The sequence below is a fragment of the Melanaphis sacchari genome, unplaced genomic scaffold, assembly GCF_002803265.2.
Source record: "Melanaphis sacchari strain LSU unplaced genomic scaffold, SCAv2.0 Contig62_pilon_pilon, whole genome shotgun sequence".
Lineage (NCBI taxonomy): Eukaryota > Metazoa > Arthropoda > Insecta > Hemiptera > Aphididae > Melanaphis > Melanaphis sacchari.
The window spans coordinates 940,320-964,312 of NW_020271445.1; the positions used below are offsets into that span (position 1 = coordinate 940,320).

The window sequence follows — 23,993 nt, forward strand, 5'->3', positions numbered from 1 at the left end:
TGAATAAAACACATATTTTAGTGTACAATATCCTTTCAAGGGTATAACGTTAAATAAATTATTTAATATGTTAGTTATAAAACTGATTATTTATATATTATATATATTATACATTTAAAAAAATGTTAGTAAGCCACTATATTGCTATATTGTGAATAAATGTACCTACTTTATATTTTTTAAAATATTTTTATTAACATTTAATAATAAACAATGTATTAAATAAAAATTATAACTTTTTATGAGTGATAAATATTTATTGGTATAACATTTAACAAAATGTGATATCATTCCACTTTATATACAGTGATTCCGATAAATTAAATAATTTTTATTCTCATAAATACCTTTAATTTTGTTTTATATATATATATATGATTTATAATATTTGCACAATAATTACAGTAAAATATTTTTTATATTTTTTAAATATCAATATTTTTTTTTGGAATTAATTAATTTGAAACATAATTTTTTCCAAAATATTATTTTTGGTTATTTTCACAAATAAGTAAATCTAAAATTATTTATTATTCATATTATTTCCATAGTTTACATTTAAGTGGTATTTATTTTTCATGGGTTTCTATTAAATTCTATACATTGATTTTTATATTTTTACTTAAAGAAGTTATGTTTAATTAATTCATTGTATAAGGCAGCAGTTCTCAACCTTTTTATCATTCCATACCTCAAAGTTAATATTTTGCTAGATTGTACCCCTCATTATAATATTTAAACTTTTTCATATAACTACTTTTAAAATATTTAAACGAGAAATAACAAAAAATTCTGTTACATTCTATACTCCATATCTATTAGAATAAGTTGATGGTTAAGTTTTAATTAGTGACACAAACCTTCATTTTTAATAACATTTAGTAAATAGTTTCAAAACGTATCATTTTAAACAAATTCAAAATTTTCTGCCAATAGTCAATTTCTTTCATGTACTCCTTGAGATTATCTAGCGTACCCTTAAAGGTACGCATATTCCTAGTTGGAAATTGCTGGTATAAGGTATTATAATTACTTACCATATATAAAATATTTTTCCATAAATGTGTACTTTTAATATTAAAAAAACTAAATAACAATTTACAAATGTTTTTAAATACAAATATCACAAGAAAATTCACCATATACAGCAAAAAACTATATATTTGGATGTCTATTTTGTTTGAATCTTTCATTTTTAACTATAAGTGTGATTGGACCATTTTTTTTATTTGAACAGATTTAATCCCTAGAAAAAATGTGTTCAAATATTTATTTGTAAGTAGTAAATAGTTAATGATTTAAATTGTATTAGATGACAAACACCGCATACATATCTATTCCGACTACTCCAAGTTATATTCTAATAAATAAGTAAATTATATTTTTACAACAATTATTATTGGCAAGTATAGGAATATTGAAATTTTTTCAGTTTTAGTCTGTTTGTTTGTTTTTTTTTTTAATTAAAAAGACATTTTTTTGCGTATACTTTATTTTTAATTTTATTATCACATCAATATATGCACACATAGATAGCTTTTAACATTAGAATTTACACTTAAGGTATACAATATATATGTTATGTTTTTCCTCCAAAATATGGGAACACTAAATGTATAATTCATGAGGTAAGAATAAAACATTAAACAAAACAACATAGATAAATTTCCAACAAGTATTATAAAATTTGCAAAACATTATTTGATAATAACAGAATAGTTTTGTTATACAGTGATTCTTTTAAAGCAATTTGTACTATTTTTATTATATATTTATACATAATAGTTAGAAACAAAAATCTATATCAAAAAAATAAATCTAAATCAATATTTTATTTTCATAACAATAATAATAAAATTGTAGTTATTGTTTTAAATTACAAACAAAAAGTTTTGAATATTTAAACATGTATTCATATAAAATAAAGTATAATTATTTAAAATTAAGATGAAATCGTTAATTTAAATATTTTTATAATAATTTTTAATAGTTAAATTGTTAACACAATTATTATTATTATGAAAAATATCAAATATATAATAAACTATTTAAAAATGTAAAATATTGAAATGTTTTCCATGATATGTTATTTGAAATAAAAGAATCACCATATATTATGTTTTTGGTATTTCAAATACATATTTTAATTTTTAAAGACAATAGTCACAACAAAAAAGTACTATTCAACTTTATATAATTAACTCCATAATCAGAAATAGGTGTATATGTCTATTGATTTTATAGGATAAACATTAAAAAAAACACACAACCATTAACACATAAAATATTTTAAAACAATAATAGTTTTTAAGAAACTTAAATACATTTAAATTATGAATATATTTTACTACTTGACTATAATTTAAAATTTACTATGACTAAAACTAATTAAACTACTTAAAAAAGATTATTTAATTTAAATAGACAATCAAGAAAAACATTTGACATTTATTATGTTAATATTATTTACTCGTAAAGTTTTCCAAGGCAAGCAACAGCACTAGTACGGACTTTAGGATTTGGATCAACTGTAAGACTTAACATTTTACTCGATATCAATTCAAAAGAAGATTTATTTGGATTTGCTTTGTACAACGAACCTGAAAATGAATAAATATAAACATATTATATTGACGTAATCAATAAAACAAAAACTTGAAATTATAGTTATTCTTACCAACAAATAATGCTGCATTAGCCCTTACGTCAGGAAAAATACTTTTTGAATAAGATACTCCAACCATAGTATAAATGTTAACATAAGATAAAAATTCATCAGTCTGTCAACAAAAATTTTGAGTAATTTTTTTTTTTATATACATAATTAGCTAAATATTATTTCAAAATTATTGTATACAATAGGTAATACAAACCATAATTCTACACATTTGAGTGATAAATTCTGTATACTTTAATCTTCCTTCTTCAATCAAATGATTGTGGGTCATAGTTATCATTTTTTCAGAATGTAATAAGATGCTTATATTTTTCAATGAAAATTTACAGGCCTATAAACCAAATATATAAAAACAGTATTATCATATTATCATATTATTATAATTTTAAGAATACATCAGATAATGTAAATGATAAATTAAAATTTTATTTTATAAGTTATTCTTATTGAATGAATAAGTAAATAGTAAAATTCCATCACAATATTGGTCACTTAATTTTATATTAGTATGAATTGGAATGCAGTTGTTGGAGAAACAAAAGCAAAGAAAGTAATCATGACATACAATACCAAAATTAAAGACAATTTTGTTTCTGTCCTCCTTTAAATTAGTTAAACTATCACATTATATTACATGGATGGAAAAGCTGAATGATATTATTAGCAGAATAAGAGTTTTGAGGTTAAATAAAATGCTACAAAATGAATAAACACTAAATAAAATAGTAAAAGATTTTTGAACCTAGTTGATAAGAAGAACAAATGGACATAAAATCAGACATTAAGGTAATTCATATTGGAAGAGAGCATAGAAGGTAAGAACCATATTCAAAATGTTGAAGATCAACACTATAATTAATAAAGAATAAACTAAATTAGTCATAAAAAATATAAGTTTTCATTCATAATGACAACTGAGTATACAAGCATATAAGTTTCAGCATATAAATAGTATTATAAGTGAATGGAATAAAGCTACAAATCAATCTAAACATTAATATAAACAAAGAAGAAAACTTATCGTCATTAAAAAGATTAATAATAGTTATCTATATACATATCTTATGATATCTTATGTATTACTTACATAATCAATAAATATCAAATTTTAAACACTAAGTTAATAATTAACATTTAAAATAAAAAATATAATATTTTAGTAGGTACTAACCTTGACAATATTTGTATCATTCTCACACAAGTGCAATAGAAAAGTAACCATACTGCTATGATGTAATGACATATCCACTTGAATGTTAAATTCTTTAATTTTTGAACACAATTCACCATAAAGCCTAATAGACGTGTAACGCATCTCATTATTTTCCTGTAAGATTTAAATAATTTATGAAATTATAAATAATACACACTATATATAATTAATCAAACTACTTACATTCTCAAAAAATTGTTTTATACGAAATGTTAATGTTGTATAATGCTTTTCAAATTTATCTAATGATAAATGAGGAACTAATGATATAAGACCTCGTAATGCTTCTAATGTAACATCACTTTGTAGTGTTTGATATTCTTCAAGACTTTCCATTAAAGCATCAAGTATATATTGTGACTGATTTTCGTTCTAAAAAATATATATAAAAATTAAACTTGAAATATTTAATAAATATCATAAGATTTATATAATTAATTACCAAAATTTGCTGGTGTTGACAAATTACTGTAAGACCTTTTAAACAATACTTTTTTATATCATATGAAGTATCATTTAAACACTTTAAGAAGATGTTTATTAAATTTGTAGTATATTTGACATCCGATGTTATGGTTTCTGTACACTAAAACAAATATTAATATCACGATAATTTTTTTTTTTTTAAATACATAACTATTATAAATTTGTTATTTATATAAATATGCTTACACATAAACATAAGATAACAATTCCAATTCTTTGGCATTCTAGCGTGTTGTTTACATTTTGGTCAAAATTATTTATTATTTTTGAGATCAATTCTGAATGAGTTTCAACTAAACCTCTACAATAAAACAGAATAAATGAATAACTAAGTTAGTTAAATGTTTTACTTCATTTTTTATGGCTGGCAAAATGTTTTAAATATTTTAGATAACAATTAAAATTAATTTACATTATTTTTATACATTTTGAAAATAGTATGAAAAAATTAACAATCAAATTACTATGCAACAAAAAATTATTTAAAAAAAAAAAAGAAATAATATAACTTAATTATTATTAGTTATTAAAAGGCAAAAAATAAATTATAATGTTTAAGTTACACATAAAATAAATAGGAATAAGAAAATATAAAAATGAAGTTTTTCTGATATGATAATGGTTAAGAATTAAATAATACAATTGATAATTTATAGATAAATAATAATGAGTAATAGTAAAGGTAATATATTACAATTTTGGATGTTCTTAAAAGAAGATACTTTATTATTTACAATTTTATTATAGTCAGTTACAGTGATTATACTGATGATTTTTTTATTTCAAAAATTATATATATATATATAATTTTATAATTGATATTATTACATTCCAAGAACAATTAGTTTTAAAATAAAGCATTGAATATTACAATAATTTTACATTAAAATACATGTATCAACTACGTTTTTATAAATAAACTTAATGTTGAAATATTATTTTAAATAAAATAAAAATTACTTAATTATGCATGGTCCTAATTTATGCATTATAATATCAACTGTTGCATCCAAGCAATTTCCTGATTGCATTATATGATTGGAACATTCTTCTAATTTAATAGACTTAAATAAATGATATAATGTTTTATGAGCAACTCTAAAACAAATTAAAGTTTAAAATTAACAAAATCAAAAGGGATTAAAAACTAAAAATTTTAAAAACAAATGTGTATTACTTGGCAGGATTAATATCATATGCTTCTTTAAAAGACACAAATAAATTCTTATTAGTTCCTCTTATAGGTGAGCCAACATCAATCAACGCAGAAAAAGTCAAAAATACAACATTAAAAAGTTTTGGAAATAAATTTATCACTGAATCGTAAGAAATTTGTTTTAAAATTTCATTTAAACCACTAAGTGCCTGAAAAAAAAATATAAAATATATAAAATTTAATTATAATAATAACATAAAATTTTATAGAAATAGATAAATGCTGTTTAAGTATACACAAATTAATATTGATTATTAATAAACATATTTTATGCATATGTAATATTTAGGTTCTTACAGGTATAAATGATACAATTTTAATCTTATATTTATACAATTTATGTTAAAAAATATAAATCATTAAAAATAAAAAATACTCCGATGAAACTTACTGAAATAGGAATTAGTGAAGCAATTGGTTTGTTTAGGAACTGTTTAGTACTTGTATCATACAATGGTGTTAATGTAATAAATTCTATAAGTGTATCTATAATCTGAGAACACATTTGATCTTTCCCTAAAGATTGCCAAATAGCACAAACAGTCCTGAAATGAATAAGTATTAAATTATACTATATAAAAAAAATGTAATACAAAATTAAAAGATAATTTTCAAAATAATTCATAAGTATAAAACTATGTTAACACTACATATATTATTTGATTATGTACCTAAATATTTTTTATCACGAAGTATACTTTACAATAATTAATTAATAACTAAGATAAAATTATAAAATAAAATTGAAATGTATTAAAAAAATAAATTATACAAATATTTAAATTTAAATAAATAAATAGAAATAAGTAGTTCTACTTGTTTTAAGAAATATACCTGAATTATTCAATCAAATTGAAAAACATATAATTAAATAAATATATTTATTTTTACTAAACATAATTAGAAATAACATACAAGAATACTATTAGGATAGGCAAACCAATGATGTACATGGCAATCATTGAATCATAAACTTATGTAATAATGTTAATTTAAAAATAATATTTAAATTAATTATAATTAATAAAGATTAATAAATAAGCTTAGCATTTTAATAACACTAAAAATTGATAACTTACGTATTAAATGGCAGGCTTTGATTAATAAGTAATTCAATAAAATCAGATTGAATAAACTTTCCAAAAGTAATCAATGCTTTTATATTATTTGCCTTAATGATATCATTTGAGTTTTCAAGTTCTTTAACTAAGTAATCTGTAAAAATAAAATAAAATTGAACCTAACATGTATGTTATTTTACAAACAAATCTTAACACAACCAATATATGATTTTAATTTCTACCTAATATAATAAATATTTAAAATAGTACACATAGTTTTAAAAATTTTATAATATCTTTCTTGGGATAAAAAAAAATTATAAAAAATAATAAATTTACATGTTAAATAAAATAAAAACTGAACAAATACATAGCACATAATATAATATCGTACTTAAAATTTCATTGCAGGCCTTCTGATTAAGTTGTTGAGCAACGATTGGGAATAATATATTTAATATTTCACTAGTTTTGAATTGGCATTTTTCTTCATGGTCATTTAAACCATCAATTAATAACTTACAAAACACAGGTAAATCTGATGGTTTTAATATTTTGTGTATAGCCTAAAAAATTCTCAGTTGAAAAATATATTTATAATACATTATTTTTATAATACCTCCAAAAGTTTACTACACGATTCGGGTTTATTGCTATATAATATTTTATCCATGAATTCAGATTCATTTATATAACTTTCAGTAAAAGTTCCTTTGTATACAGCAGTTATTTTAAGTAAAACATCCAAACATTTAAAAACATTAAGTCTTATTTTTAGATCAGGCTCAGCAATACGCACACACATTTTAGCAAATAAAGGCGCAGGAGAATTCAAACAAATTGGAAGCTAGAATAAACATATTTAAATTAAATTTACTTGATACATTACAATAATAATATAATAATAAATTAATAAATACTTTTGTTAATTGAGAATTACTATGGCTATAATAGCAATTCAAAACACTTTGGAGTAAATAAACTGCAATAAATCTTTGATGTTTCTTTTGTGATACTATGTACGGGTCTAATATTAAAATAATTTCATCGACTACTTCAAAGGATCCACTTCTGATTACAAGCAATTGATCAAGAATTTTACCTAAAAACCAAATTATAATTTTGTTTGCAATAGCATTAAAAAAAATATACTAAAAAAGATGAATTTATTTCCTTACATAGATGTCCCAATGTTAATGTTGTTTGTGGACTATCAGTATCTACAATCTCCGATGATGATAGAAGAAAAATTTTTTCAACGCAATTTGTTATAATGTATGATCTTGTACTTAAATCTATAGGTTCAATGTGTGGGACTGGTTTACTGTTAATAAATTTCATGAAAAATAAAACATAATATAGTTTGATTTCACCTTTAAATCAATATCACAAATTAGGTATATCAATAATATCAAATAATTATAAAAAAATTTTACATGTAAGATGCCAAAACTTGATAATATATATAATCTGATAGTAAATTTGAGTTTAAAATTTGATGTACTAAGTTTTTAATGACTGTATCACGAATAATTGCTAAATTTGGAATAGTGTCACTGATTTCAACATTACTCATAACATCTGCTAAGGCTTGGAGACACTGAACTAATGATTTTTTAGTTTCCAAATTCTTTAAAAAAAAAAAAAAATAAAATAAAAAATAAAATAAAAAATAAAATAAATTACAATATTTTTAAAGAAATGTGGTAAAAATAAATATATACCTTTGTTAAAGTAATTTGATGAGTAATCAATATTACAATATCATACATGCTGTAAATAACACTTTGAAGCTTTCCACTCTTCACTACATCAGGTATTATAATGGAAATTGCAGATCGAATTTTATCTCTGTTCACTTCATTACCTTTGTCCCTAATAAGGACTAAAAATTTATTTGGCTGTTTGGTTAATTCGGATTTGGTAAATTCTAATAATTTGTTCAGCACTATTCCAGTGTGAGCTTGGCTTAAAACACCAATAGCTCTAGAAAATTCCTATTAAATAAATATAAAATAGAATTTTAAAACTTACAATAACAATAATAAAATATAAAAATGATTATGTGATATGATTACATTAATTTTACAACTACACATAATTTATAATAAAAAAAATATATATATTTTGTTAAAATACTTAATTATTTTGATTATTAGTTCATAAACTTAAAAAAAAAAAATTCTTATCTTACTCAAAAATAATAATTTAAACTAATACAAAAAAAAAAAAAATAATGTATAATTGCATGAGTACTGTTGGCAAATAATCGTTTAACTTACGTGACTATTTTCAAATGACATTTTTAAGAGAGTTTGAAAAATGAAATATAATAGTTTTTTTGTGAGTAATAATTCTTCAGAATCAAAGTAAGCAGCTATGTATGATATTATTTTGACCATTAAAAACATATCTGAAGAGAATATTTTTGTATTTTCAGTAATTTTTATTAGTTCATCAAAAAGTTGTCCAATTAATGCTAAACACCAATGTTTATTAAGTGTACATTCATCTAATATAATGCTGAGTCTACTTAGTAGAACAATTTCCCATTCTTTTTCACTTTTTTCAATTGCAGCTGTTTCATAAAATTGAACATTATTTAACAAAACAGTTTTATTATTTATATATCAAATGTAAATTGTATTTTTATTTTTATACATACAATCCAAAAAATTTGTCAAGATCTCAGCATGTTTTGTCCAAAACTCTTTTTCATTGTCTGATAAGTCATGAGAACCATAATTCAATAGAAAATGTACAACATAACTGCCCCTGTTATCTTTGAATGGTTGACATAACAAAAAAAGACATCTCACAACTATAAAATTGTGTTCTTTTTCAAACCTTATAGATCCTAGAATTTAATTTCTTTTTAAATTATTCAATACATTCAAGTAAAATTAACTAAATAAATAATAAGTAATAATTTTTAAATAAGAACTCTTGTTTTCTTATAATTTTACATACATTCTTCAAAATTTAATTTTAAATATAATACACATAATGGTTAAATATTAATAAATAATTAAAAGCCAGTTTATTCACAGAGACATATAGTTTTACAGATCCAAAAAATTGTATGAGCCTAAAGAATATTAAAAAGTATTGTCTCATAAATTATTAAATTTAATATGCAGATATTAATTGGATACATTAAGATACTATTTTATAATATTAAAGACTTAAAAATAGTAAATTACCATTTAATTATATTACATACAAAATTTACAATTTTATTTCAACTTACTACTCAAATATGGTAACAATAATAGGTATAGAAATACTGCAGTAGATGTTATTTGCCAAGACTTAATTTTGTTAAAAATAACAGTAAAATATCTGATTTACATTTTTCAAATTCTATATTATATTCTTTTAATATTATATAGATAACAAAAAATTAAAAGGAAAAAGTAAATAATATAAAATTATATTTGTACAAAACTAGTAAAGGCAAATATTTTATTAAATATTCAATATTTTAACATAATTATATTAATTAGCCTACTTACTTAAATGTGATTTGGTAGCCATGTGTGCCAATGACCGTGTAATTGACGGTACAGCATTTTCATATTCATTACTTTGTAAAAATGTTAATAACTTATTCCAACATAACACTTGTACCGGTTCTATAGATGTACAAAGAATATAAATTGCATCTTCACAAGTTTGTTTTATTAAAATCCCATCATTATCACTAGAATATTTATTCTAAAACAATAAAATATTTTATTTAACTAAAAAAAGGTATAGAAATTAATAATCTAAATTTCCTTTTATAGTATATAATGCATAGATGAATATTGTTTTTGAATTCTGCATATTAGGTTTCCTCTAATATATTATTAAATAACATTGTTTTGTATGCAAAGAATTGTTTAGGAGATTTATCAATGTGGCTTCTGGAAAAACTGATAAATCATAAAACAGCTATCCATAATTAATGGAATAGTGGAAAAGAATACAATATTGGTAAAATATGTGGCAAATATTTATAGATTTTAATAAAACTAGTGATAATGTCCACAGAGAGTTTTTATAATATAACGCATAAGTTCAGTTTTTTGAAAAATTAATTGGACTAACTGAAATGTGTAAAAAAACATTTTACTTCAAAGCAAAATTAAATAATCTATAAATAGCCTTTATGCATATTTTTAAATCTATAGTATATTAGTAATCAGTAATCAATACTTAATAGGAAATATTAAAATCTTTGAATTTCTTTTTAAAATATCATCTTTAACTTATTTTAACTTTTTAAAGAGCAAAAAATTATTCTTATTCTTATTTATCACATTTAAGATAATATGTTGCTTGTATTATTATTGAAATAAATTACCTAATAATTATGATTTATATGTATGCAATGACAACATTTTGTGACATGTAGGACTGGTTGTCAGACATACAGTAATACAGTAATAATCCGCTTATATAACTTTTATCATGTAATAATTAAATTATTTAAATTTTTTTATAGGTAGTACATTTTGTTATTTTAACACCTAAGGCTTGATTTGTATAATATTTAGGTTTTAATTAATATAAATAAAGTATAAATCTTCATTCTTCAAACACATAATGGATTCAAAACATTTTATACATGTAACCAACATTCGACTTAAGTCATCAGTTTATCAATTACTAAATAAAATGCTTTAAATTTTTAACAATGAATACTTCACACATTTGCTGAATCAATAAAACTATGGCAACACTTTAGACATGTCATAAAATTAATAAGAATTAGTGAATACTAGCATCTTTAAAAAAAAAAAATATGTTGTTATACTAGAAGAGTAAATAAAATATACTTTAATTATCACACAAGACATACTATTATGATTTAAGATATTAAGTAATAAATAAAATGTATTATAATTAAATATACTAGACAATGATAATATCAATCTTAGATTCAAATATCAATATTGGAAAAAATATTAGACTACTTTAATTTTATACTTTGTATTAGTATATAAAATTCATTTTTTTAAAATATGTAAAATATGATTATACTAAATAATTTAACTTACGTTTGATGGACCATAATAACAAATATTTTTGATCAAAAACTCAATAAAATAATCATCCTTTTCAGTTAAATGTCCTTGATATGCAAAACATATAAAAATTTTTACTAATAAGTTCTTCATCTGAAAATGAATTATTTAAAAATAATTAAATTACAATAAATTTAATCATTATATAATTTTTAATAAATACCTGAAATGAGCAATTGTTTTTTAGCAGATCATACAAAATTGGAATAATTTCTGAAGATTTTAGTTTAATACTCTGGTTGGAGGCATTTAATAAATGTGATGCAATCAATAAAGCACCCATTCTCCCTTGTTCGGAATTAGATTTAAGATCTCGTAATATCAGTTCACATATTTTGTCACCAAAATGTTTACCTGAATTATAAATATACGTTTAACTTATCAATATTATAGAATATTTTTTGAAATAATAATTTTATGTTTAATATAAACAATTTTATTTGATGAAAGTATTTGTTTATAATATTTATATTTATAGTTTTAATGTAATGATTATTGTTATTAAACTGTACTATTAAAAAATATTGTTCTGTAAAAATGTAAAACAAAAAAGTTATATTCAGTTTATTATTCTTGTATTATCTTAATTTTAGTTTGTAACATTCTTTTTATTTTAAATTTTAAAACATAATTTAAGACCATATTTTATAATATTCATGAAAATGCAAGTTTTAAGTATTTATATTTTTTTATATTAATATCCTAAAATTTTTTATAATTATAACTATAACTGAAATTTTCAAGTGTGTAATTGATAAACTTTAAAATAAATGTTATTATTTTAATATAAAATAAAATATTATAAATTAGTATCAGAACATAGTATTAAAACACGAAAATATTATTGATTTCATGTTTAACTATACATATTTATATACATTATTAATATAATAAAATATAAATTAAAACTGTTCACTAATTTACCAAACAACATGATAAAATAATACCTAAATAAGTGTAACATCTTAGAACTTCGGAATGATTTTTAATGGACATTGGAAAATCATAATCTGGCATTACAATAACCTGCAAATAAATTCATTTTTAGATTAAGATAAATTAAGTATACTTTTAGAATAACTATATTTACCATTTCATGTAATATTGAAAAAAGATTATCTATTACTGGTTCTAGCATGATTTCTGATACTACAGATAAAAAACTTGCCAAGTACTGTGAAACCCAATATCGAGACATACCGATAGATAGACATTTTTTATACAAACTCAGTATATTTGTCAAAATTACTATACAATCTCTATTTAACGTTTCTATGCTCATTAGCATAACAATTGAGCTTAATGCTTCAAGAATGTTTTCAATCAGCTGAAAAATAAATTTAAAAAATAAATATTTTATGGATTAAACATTTAAAAATTATAGAAAATCATAGTTTAAAAAACTATAATGCAGAAAATTAAACTTTTAAAGTCAATAAATAGAACAGAAAAAAAACATCAATATTCAAAAGATTATTATTAGAATTGTTATTACCTATTATTAATTATATTAAATCATACAAAATTATAGTTTGAATTCAATTATAAGCAATACACAATAATGAAATACAATTTAAAATAACACTTGTACTTTATTAAAATTGATAAATTATGTTTTATATCGACTATATCTATATATTATACTCTAAATATCTTTTGAACACTTATATATTTCAATAACATGAAGCTCAACGTCTCAACTTATTTATAGTCTAAAAAAAATATATTTATAGCATTAAATAAGAAAAAAAGTTTAATAATGACCTTTATATCCTTGGAAATTAACCAAACATCATTAATAATTTTGTATATTTCTTCTAATTTTGGTGATAAATTTTGTTTGATTACATCTATATCTGATGGTTCACATTCAATAACAGATGCACAAACTTGACCAATCGCTAAAATAAAATTAATATTATGGTTAAGATATAAGTTTTATTATTTGTGTTAAATTAAATTAAACAATTTTAGTTCAGTAGCAATTAATGATATTCAATTTAATCTTATAATTAGAACATTTTAAAGAATTATCAAAATATACATAATATATACAAAAAAATAAATTAATAAGTTCAAAATAACCACTTAGTTATTAATTTATTGGTCATAATAGCAACTTTTTAACAATCTTCAAATATATTTAATCGTTTAATTTGCAATCACTTAATACTATAGTATAATACACAATATATAAAATGTAATTAATAAATAAAAATATTACAAACCTGTGCCATAAATTTTACGCAAAGCATCTGACTTGGTTAGAAGTAAAATCGAGCAAATTGCTGATAAGAATGGATCAACAAAGTTAATAAATTTAAGAGGGTGATTTGAAGCAAGATGTCCCAAAGAATATATAATAGAAGGATGTGGAGGAATGCCTTCTTTTAAATGAGACATAAGGTTTTGTATAATCTATAGACAGAAAATTCAATATTATTAGTCGACTATACTCTTTCCACAATAAGAATGTAACATGTGATAGCCCTACCAATTAGTTTATATTTAGAATTACTCCAAAATTCTACTTCAAACTAATAGTTAATATGTGGTGACAATATTATAGGAGAAAAAACTATTTAAAGTGTATAAAATGGTTACATATTCAGTGTAGATAGAGTATAACACAATATATCTAGATTAGTAATAACAGTAGAATATACATTTGATAGAACCCCAAAATATTTTACAAATAGAACCGAATCACATGAGTTATATTTTTTTGGAAACACAAATGCATATATTTGACAAATAACAAATTAATCGCTTACTATAACATAATTTTGTGCCAAATAAGCATCAATATTTTAAAATTTAAAGTTATACATTTTTAAAAATAACAATAAAAATTTGCCAAATTAAAAAAAATTATCAATGTTTTAAGGGTAAAAAATAATTAATGTTCATAGTATTAAGTATTAAGTTGTAATTGAGGTATATAATTTGAAAATTACATAAATCAAGATTATTTTTATTTCCCTTGTGATTTAAGTTATCAAAACTTGACTATACTACTTTTTATGTTTGTGAGTGTTATAAAATTTGAATTTTGTGTAATTTTATCCAACTTTCTGCATAGTTTGCTATTTTATAAATTTATTTTATTTTTTAATTGTTTATAAAAATAAATATTATATAATAATTAGGCAATACTAAATAAAAATAAAATCAATTTAAAATAACTAATTGTGTTATTAAAAATGTATTATTAATAAGCACCACACACAAACATATTCTACCCACACATTTTACCTGATCAGATCTTCCTCGGCCTAAAATGATCAACATATCTGATGCAGGAAACTGAGAGTCTGAAGATTTAAACATTTCGTTAGTGGCAAATTGAACTAAATTATTTGTAAGCTCTTCATCAAAATCATCATAGTGGTTTTCACAAAGTTGTTTCATAGCAGATAATAAGCTTTTAGATTCAACAATACTTAACTGAAAATAATACCAACAACAAGTTTAAATGAAACATCTATGTTTTTGTGATACTTGAATTATAAAAATTAATATGATATTATAAATAATTAAACAGTATATTAATAAACTTTTTACATTACTGTTTTATGACTTCACAAAGATTTTTGATATAATATAAAATTAAATTAATTTGATAACTATATTTATTTAAACAAATATTATAATTACTGAATTTTGAAGTTTATAATGTATCATATTTTGAACGATTTGTGTGGAGTGAGATTTTGATAAGGTTTGAAGAGACGCAACAACTGAATTCAATACCATTTCATCTCTTTCTTCAGTTATCATATGAAGTAAACGGTCAATAGTACCTAATAAGAATACAAATTATGAATATTTTTTCCAAAAAAACAAAAAGAAAATATCAGTGTCTTTAGGATAGTGCAATATCTTAAAATATAACAACATCTAGCAATCATATACCAAGTGGAAAGAAATTTAACAACTATAGTAAAACCTGTCTTATCCAGAACCCGTTTAACGTAAAACTGAAAGCTATTTTTTGGTCTTGTAAATCATATACACCTTAACAAATGAAAAAACATAAAATGAAAAAAAATATTTTTTATACTCACATTTATTTTACTATTAAACAATTATTAAGGTCAGTATGTAATATGTATTGATAGATAACTATATTTTATCTTGAATCTAAATAATCAGTGCTTATTATTGTCATACCAAAGTCAAAGTTTTCTAGTCGTTTCATCTCGTTTTACTTGTTCTCAGAATGTCTTCAAAGATTTGTTTAAGTTTAAATGAAAAAATTAAAGTTATAGAAGAAAATGAAAAAAGAAATAGCAATAAATCATTAATTAATATTTTTAAATGCGAAAAAACCAATTGAAAACATGCAAGGAAACACTAATTTATATCAAGAATCTAGAACAATTTTCAATGAATAAATATGATAGTGAGTTATTGGAAATTATATCAAGAGTAAAAATACAAATTGAAAAAAGCATTGTTAAAGAAAACACCAGAAAAAAAACTTTTAAATTTTTAATTGTCATTTAACCTGCTTACTTTATTTCATTATATCATATACCTACTAAATAAGTTCTTTAAATTATTAAATTAATTTTAAACTTTTAATCTATCATTATTTTGAAATATCTAATTAATACATATCATGTAATTGTTCACTAAAAATTAAAATTTATTGTAGCCCATGATATTTATTAATTTTCAATATTTCTATTTTTATTATTGGCCGGAAAATGTTAAAACTTTAATTATGCAGAATATTGTAACTCTATAGTACAGAAATTCTCTTTTTATTCAGTTATATGAAAACCTGCTTAAAACAGAAATTTTTATTGGCAGGTACCGTGCAATTCTGCACAAGACAAATTTTATTGTATCTCTTTCCTCGACTCTACAGGAAACGAAAAACATCCTGAGTAGGTACAGAAAAAATTTAATTAGATTTGAAAAAACCCTCTGGATGAAATTGCTGTGCAAAACGTCCATTGAATCCCAACAAACTAAATCCAGAAAAAAAAAACAAGCAAACAAAACGTCAGACGATAGATTTTGTGTGTAAACGTTTAAGAAACTGCTAATCTTATAGGGCACTCCGGTATCATCGGTGTTTCGAAATCCGACATAACTATAATCTAACTCCAAAGGAGGCGCTTAGGTAGTAGTTTACGCGGCAGATGGCAGGTGACGATCATAAAAATGGATAATATGTACCAGATTGCTAGGTGCCTATTGTAATGATGCGAGAGATGACGGGACACTCACTCTGCATGCTGAGGTTTCGGTCTACACCGGCGTCGTTCCGAGCTGCTTCCTCCATGGCTAGTGTACGTCACGGACGAAACCAGTGCGCGACAGATGGACCGGAAAAGCGACGCGAACAAAGAAGGTAAACTGGGCACACGACGCGCGTCCGGGCCCTACGGCTGGCGGACGACGGGAAAACCGTGGAGAAGGACCGCTCACTACCTACTGACGCCGAGTGCGAGTGTCGCGTACGCGGCGTGACGGCTGACGTACGGCGGCGCGGTGTCGTCTCGACAACGACTGTACCGGGCGACCACCGATCGCCGGAAACATAAATCGTAACGCGCGCGCGCGCCGTGACTGGTCGTCCCACGACACCGCCGCAGCCGAGACCGCGCGTACGGTTTTTCCGAGCTTTTCCGCCCGAAACGACTATGTACGGCGGCGCACGCCTACGGACGTCTCTTGGATATTTCCCGTGACGACCACCGCCACGGCAATGGGTAACGGTCTATTTGTGTATGGGCAAATGGGTTTACTTATTTGGCGACTCTTTTGCGCGCACGAGACCGCGAAGATTCTGTTTTGTCGACGAAGCCGCAACGGATTTGCAATTTGCATAACACGCCGACGAGGAGTCGGCTCTCGGTGACGACGATAACGCTGCGCGTGTTCTACAGCGTTTCACGCCACTATCTCGCACGATCAGTGATACGAGTGACGTACGACGTACGACTGATATTTTTTTCGTTTTTTGACCAACGATGATAAGGGGATACGCACGACCGGCCACTTGTCGCGCGAACCGTCTGTGATAACCGGCCTCCAATAGCCCCCAATCGTTTCGTTAATAATTACAATAATAATAATAATAATATTGTGAAATTACAACGTACAGCGTTAATTAATAACAACTATTAAAAGATTTCTCTGTAGAATAACATTACGGTCTGGCACCGAAATTTATTACCGCTGCGAGAATATTATTTTTCAACAGTTTCTGCGTAATAAAACCGTATATCACGCTCCAAATCCACAAAACTGATATCGGTATCGTCACAATATATAATAATAATAACATGCGACAAACGGGCGGGACGTAGGTGTCGAGCGTGGGAAACCTATAAAATATAAAGTCGTCTTCGCGTGCACGCCATTTTAACAATAATAATTTATTATTATTATCGTTGTCGTATATCTGTATCAGCTATCAGCCACCAGCGAATGGTATAATAACTATAATAAGCCACCTACGCGCGATCACGTATAAATGTAGTTTTTTTTTTAGTATAAATATTTACACTATCAGTCATTCGTTTGTACTTTGTTACGTAAATTACATTCGAGTTCAGCATTCTGGGAAATTAAATCATTATGTGTAGGTACCGTATTTTATAATTTATTTTACACACAAATCAGAAGGTATCAAACACGCACGCGCTCATACACTGTGCGTATTATGTAATCGGAAAAACATTCATCTACTGCTCGATGTGTGTTGTAGTTGTACTAACAGACAATAGTATGAGTTACCTACGTATATACTGAATAACCAATAATCATTATTTGGGCCAATTTATTCTTTGGATTAATGGCGATGGTAGGAACATTATTTAGAAAAAATTCAATCGATGGCCAATTGTTATTAATAGGTATTTTTTTTCATAGATGTCTAAATAAATAATAAGTAATAAATAATAAATAATAATATTTTTTTGTTTATTATACAATTTTTTTAAACATTTATAATCCAATGTCAGTAAATAGTGAGATCAAAACATGTTCAAATTTTTTTTAATACGATTAAATATTTGCTTATTTACTATTAAATCCTATATTTATATTATAGTGTTATATGTATATTTTAATATTATTATAAATTGCAAATTCGCATGATAATTTGTAGTGATCCTTCAAAAACGGTTCTGAATTCTAATTCGTATTTGAATAAAAAAAAAATGTAATTGGGTCTTTCTCTTCTAATTTTAAAGGATTGAACGTATTACCACTTCAATAATAATACAAAAACCAATTTTGAATTTAAAAAAAAAATCAAAATTTTTCGATGACTTACATAATATTCGAAAATACTTTTAAATAAAATATTAAACTCTTAAAATACTTTAATAAAAAAGTATTTTATCTGAAATAAAAAAATTACTAAGTTTATTAAAAAAAAAAATTTTTTAAATATAATATTTTCGGATATTTTATGCATTTTCTTTTTTCTTTCTTAAAAAAATGATAAATTTATAAAAGAATACTATAATTTTTTATAAAAATGAATTACCTAGATATATGTTTCTGTCAAAAATATATTAATTTTCTGGGTCTTGTAATTTTTAATTCTTGTCTCTTTGTTTATTTTTATATTAGAAATATTTTTAATGGTAATATTAACCATCAATGTATTATTGAAAGATTTGTAATATACTGAAATCAATGTATAATATATAATATATTATTATTTAATAAATTAGGTTAGAATTTTAAAATTTAATTTAATTTTTGGTTATATTCTTTTTTTTTTTGTATCATTTATTTATTTGACATTTTTTACTTATTTATGTAATTTGCATTAATTATTAGTTGACAATACTTTACCTCAATCGCGATGAATGTGTTGGTTTTATAATAATGGTTTTTTTTGTGTCATTACCTTTTGGAATAGTAATAATACTTCAAGTTTCAAATTTGAGGTTGATTTATGATAGAAAATCAGATCTAATCAGTACTTCAACAAATTATAAGTATTATAACATTCATAACTTAATTTCTTAGTCAAGAAAATGTGTAAAAACAATTACAACAAAACAGATATATTTAGTATTTGCACAACAAATTCTGTTATTTTTTATAATTCAAAAATGAATATTTTTTAACCATTTAAAAAAATAACTAATACTTTAAATTTCCTACAAATATTCGTAGAAACATTTTATAGATGAATATCAAGGTTGACAATTTTTTGAGTGAAAAAAGATTGAAAATGTAATATTAAGTCCGTCAAAAGTTGTTCTCACTGAAATTATTAATAAAATATATAGACATTTATTTTTTAAGAACGTTTAAAATTCAAGTATGGAAAAACGTAAAAAATTTTTCTCTAAATTTTTTCTATTTATAGGCTGTTAAATTTCCAAAATATTTCATCTAATTAAAATCTACAAATAAAACATTTTAAATGATTCAATGTTTTTCATTTTTACTATAAATTCAAAAAATGTATCTCTAATAAAAAAAACTTTAAATATAAAAAAAATTTGTTGGGTTCCATCACTGGTTAGCCTCCCTCTTCATATCATTTAAGTTAAGCATGTACATAAATTATCCAATTTACTTATTGTGATGTTAAACACAGATTGTAAATATCATTTATTTTAATAAAAAAAAAATATATATATATATTTATATATGTTTTACTTGAATGCAATTTAAAAATATTAAACATTCATAGGTAATTTTAACTATTGGTTATGAAATGTGACATTCATAATTATTCTTATTATTTTAAAATATAAATAGTAATTGGAAAAACAGAAACATTACCTAAGTAGGTAATAAACTACAATAGATTGCTAATTGCTATATAATTACTCTTTAAATTAATGAAGCTGTCATTTTTCATCATTTTTGTGAGAATTAGAGTATTATCAATTACAGATGTGTATATAAATATTTATAAACACATATTTTTTTGATAATAAGTAAGTAATAGCGCAGAAATGCCTTAATACTCCATAAAACCCTTAATTTTCATAAGAATGGCGAATTTTCGACTTAAATTACTATCATAAGTTGACGATCTAGTTTATTATTTATATCTGTGATCACTGATCACTGATCGAAAATATGATAGCTTCCATCAAGTATTAATATATAAATATAATAAATTATAATCGATAGTTACTAATACACCATGCGTTGACTTGACTGTAGGTATTTATTGCTGCTTGCAATTTTAAAATAAAAACATTAATCGGAAATGAGATGGAATTTGATCAGAAAAAAATATAATGCAGAGTTAAATTTTTTATAAGTAATTAAAAATATTGACATTAATCAAGTTAAAATAGATTTATGTATTTATTTTTTAAATTAAATTCTGACAACCTAAATAATTTTTGAACCTTCAGTTGATTTGATATAATGTTTCAAGAATAAAACTTAATATGAAGTTAAGATCCATTCGGGAATGTAGAAATATATATAACAGTTTTAAAAAATAGAATAAACATACCATCTATTCTATTCACAATTTATTTAGAACATGCGTTGAGGTAAAAGTCAAAATTAATCAGTTGAAGTAACCAAACCAAAAACTATTATTTTTCATTTGTATAGCTATATATAGCTTAAATTATATTTCTATTGTTTGGGGTCATTGTTTGACATTTAAATTTTTTTCGTGATTTCACAACGATGTATGTCTGTCTTTTTTATTTTTAGAGCAGTAAAGATAAAAAAATAAGCCAATAAAATATAAACGTAAATACTTACAATGACGTGAATTGAGGTGTTGTAATTATAGAATAGCACTTTTAATACCAAAACATTTTTAGGTGTTGCAAAAGTATTGTTTCACAATACTACATGCACATATATTGTTATTTTATTTCTATTTAATTTTTTAATCTGATTTTGTTAGAAATTTTGGAAGTTTTTCACTTTGAACTGGATATAAATTATTTAGGAAACAAAATCCATCCATGCTTATTTAAATTAATTTATTATAACATTACGTAATATACTCGTTATATAATATTAGAGTACAGGACCTATTATAAATATATCATGAAGGACCCCTTATAACAAAAACCATAATTGTACTAACTGACCAGTATAATGAGACACAATTTATGTATAATTTTTTTATAATACTCGACTAAGGCGTGATCCGATATGTACTGAACAACTTTAAGAGGACACTACGACTACGTGCATCAATGTATTGTGTTAAGTCTTGTAGTCCACTATTTGATGTTTTGGTGATCCTTTTCGTAAAGTATATGATGAATAGTAATAATAATAAATATTTTATTTTTTGTAACCAATTGCAACAATTTAATAAAACAAAAAAATGATAAGTTTTTATGAGTCAGCTAAATTCAAACTTAATGTATTGAAGAGTAAAAAGTAATAGAATAGTAATAGAAAGTAACCTATGACACTAAAAATTACGGCGAATCTCTGACGAGCATTTTATAAAAATCGGTCGAAAACTACTGATTTGCATAGGGTCATTCGTTGTATGCCATTAATTTTATATAGTTATTATATTTATATTATTACTAGTTAATATTTTAGGACGTTTTCTGTGAACAATTAAATAATAGCAGTAGGTTTACTTAGTTAAATGTAAACTATAGGTTTTAATAAAATATAGCTTTAAAATCATATTTAATAATATAATAATTAGTTTATTTTCTAACTAACTGTAACTAATGAAAACCTCAACAAATAAACAAATATCTGTTTTTCAAAAGTTAACAAATCCCAATACGAACTACGAAAGTGTAAAATGTAAAAATTTGAAGTACATACAAACCTTAGGCTATAAGTTACCTATTAACCAAATATTAGAATCATAAGTTCGATGAACTTAGCTGCGGATGGTTTACACAGATATAGCTTTTTTGTTTACAATTATTTATCATAGAATTTAAATTTAATCCTATCTGTTACATTGGTCTATACTCTATACGATGGGCAATTTTGAATTACATTCAAAACCTATATTATACAACAAAATCGCTGAAATCTGTTCCGCCTATAGTTCTTTTGTTTTCAAAGCGCTAAAGTTTTTAATACCTGTGTCTTTGTAGTCTTTAGATTACCTATGCTATAGATTTGTAGGAATGATGTCTGATATTTGTTCATTAGATGTTTCCACATTGGAAATTGTATTATTTGAACAATTTTTTTTTTAAACTTAAAGGGTTAGTTGGTAATTTATCGTACGTACACTTTTTAACTTGACTAAATAAGTGTTTTGAAATAATATTCTGTGCTGTATTTTTCTTTGTCATATAATACATTTTTATAAAATATAAAATGTATTTTTATAATGTATCGTAAAAGTGTTTAAGTTGTTTATTTATTTTTATCTTTCATATAGTATTAAAAATAGTAATAATATTTTAAATGTATCCGTGATTATCTATACATGATTTTCCGAGAGATTTTAACTTATAAATTATAATAGAATCATCTCCTTGTAAAATTAATTTTTTTTTAATAAACTTCACGTTGTCAATCGATAATTTTTTCGTGGAATATGAATAATAATAGTTTTCAGTAAAACTATACTTGAGAAACTGAATAAGTACAGAATTGTAATAGTACATAATTATATTATGTTACATTATGCATTTTGTTGAACTGTAAAGGATATATTAGAAGTATAATTACTATGTCAACAGAAAAATTGAAAGATAATTCTGATCGGAGTTGTTTAACAAAATTTTTTTTTTTAAACAGATACTCGCCCACTTACATTTATTCTTGAAATGCTTTTTTAAAATACTTTTACAATCTACCTTGTAAACATTCATTACCTATGTATTTCATTCTATCATTAAAAATCTATGTATAAATATAAATATTATTTTAACAACGAGCACTTATTTTTTCTGAAAATTATTTCAGTTACAAAATTCAATTATATTTTTATCACTGTTGTTCAGTTAATTTGTTACAATTTATAAGTATTTAAAGTTTAGATGAGCGGAATGAAGGGGCACAAGACTACACTCATCAAAACTATTAATAAGTATAACTTATAACTTAACTATCTATGACATTTTAATACATGACATGCCATTTCTCAGAAAAATATTTCATTTTGAAATATGAAATTTATAACAGTTTTTAAAAAAGTAAGAAATTTAAAAAAATGTTAACGATCAAATACATATACATATATGTATTCACAACATAATTTTGTAATTACTCAACAAAAGAAAAAATAAAGATTTTTAAAAAAAAATATTGATATTTTTTGAGATGATGAGATAATGTTTATTCTTGAAAGAATCTCTTTTGT

The 23,993-nt window shown here is 23.2% G+C and overlaps 1 protein-coding gene across 1 annotated transcript; it reads right to left on the bottom strand.

The window, feature by feature from the left end:
* Window positions 1-2,397: 2,397 nt before the first annotated feature.
* On the bottom strand, window positions 2,398-17,021 carry LOC112600230 (maestro heat-like repeat-containing protein family member 1). The gene is made up of 29 exons (XM_025347411.1): window positions 16,967-17,021; window positions 15,383-15,528; window positions 14,981-15,172; window positions 13,954-14,143; window positions 13,490-13,626; window positions 12,816-13,052; window positions 12,673-12,751; window positions 11,889-12,079; window positions 11,699-11,818; window positions 10,169-10,370; window positions 9,319-9,510; window positions 8,936-9,231; window positions 8,378-8,650; window positions 8,090-8,283; window positions 7,832-7,977; window positions 7,574-7,755; window positions 7,273-7,500; window positions 7,048-7,219; window positions 6,672-6,807; window positions 5,984-6,137; window positions 5,554-5,741; window positions 5,337-5,474; window positions 4,563-4,677; window positions 4,333-4,476; window positions 4,074-4,262; window positions 3,849-4,004; window positions 2,874-3,008; window positions 2,678-2,780; window positions 2,398-2,600 (listed from the first exon to the last, which is right to left on the bottom strand). Exons 1-29 carry the CDS (start codon window positions 17,019-17,021, stop codon window positions 2,467-2,469), a joined length of 4,824 nt encoding a protein of 1,607 aa, XP_025203196.1. The 3' UTR covers window positions 2,398-2,466.
* Between the last annotated feature and the right edge of the window lie 6,972 nt (window positions 17,022-23,993).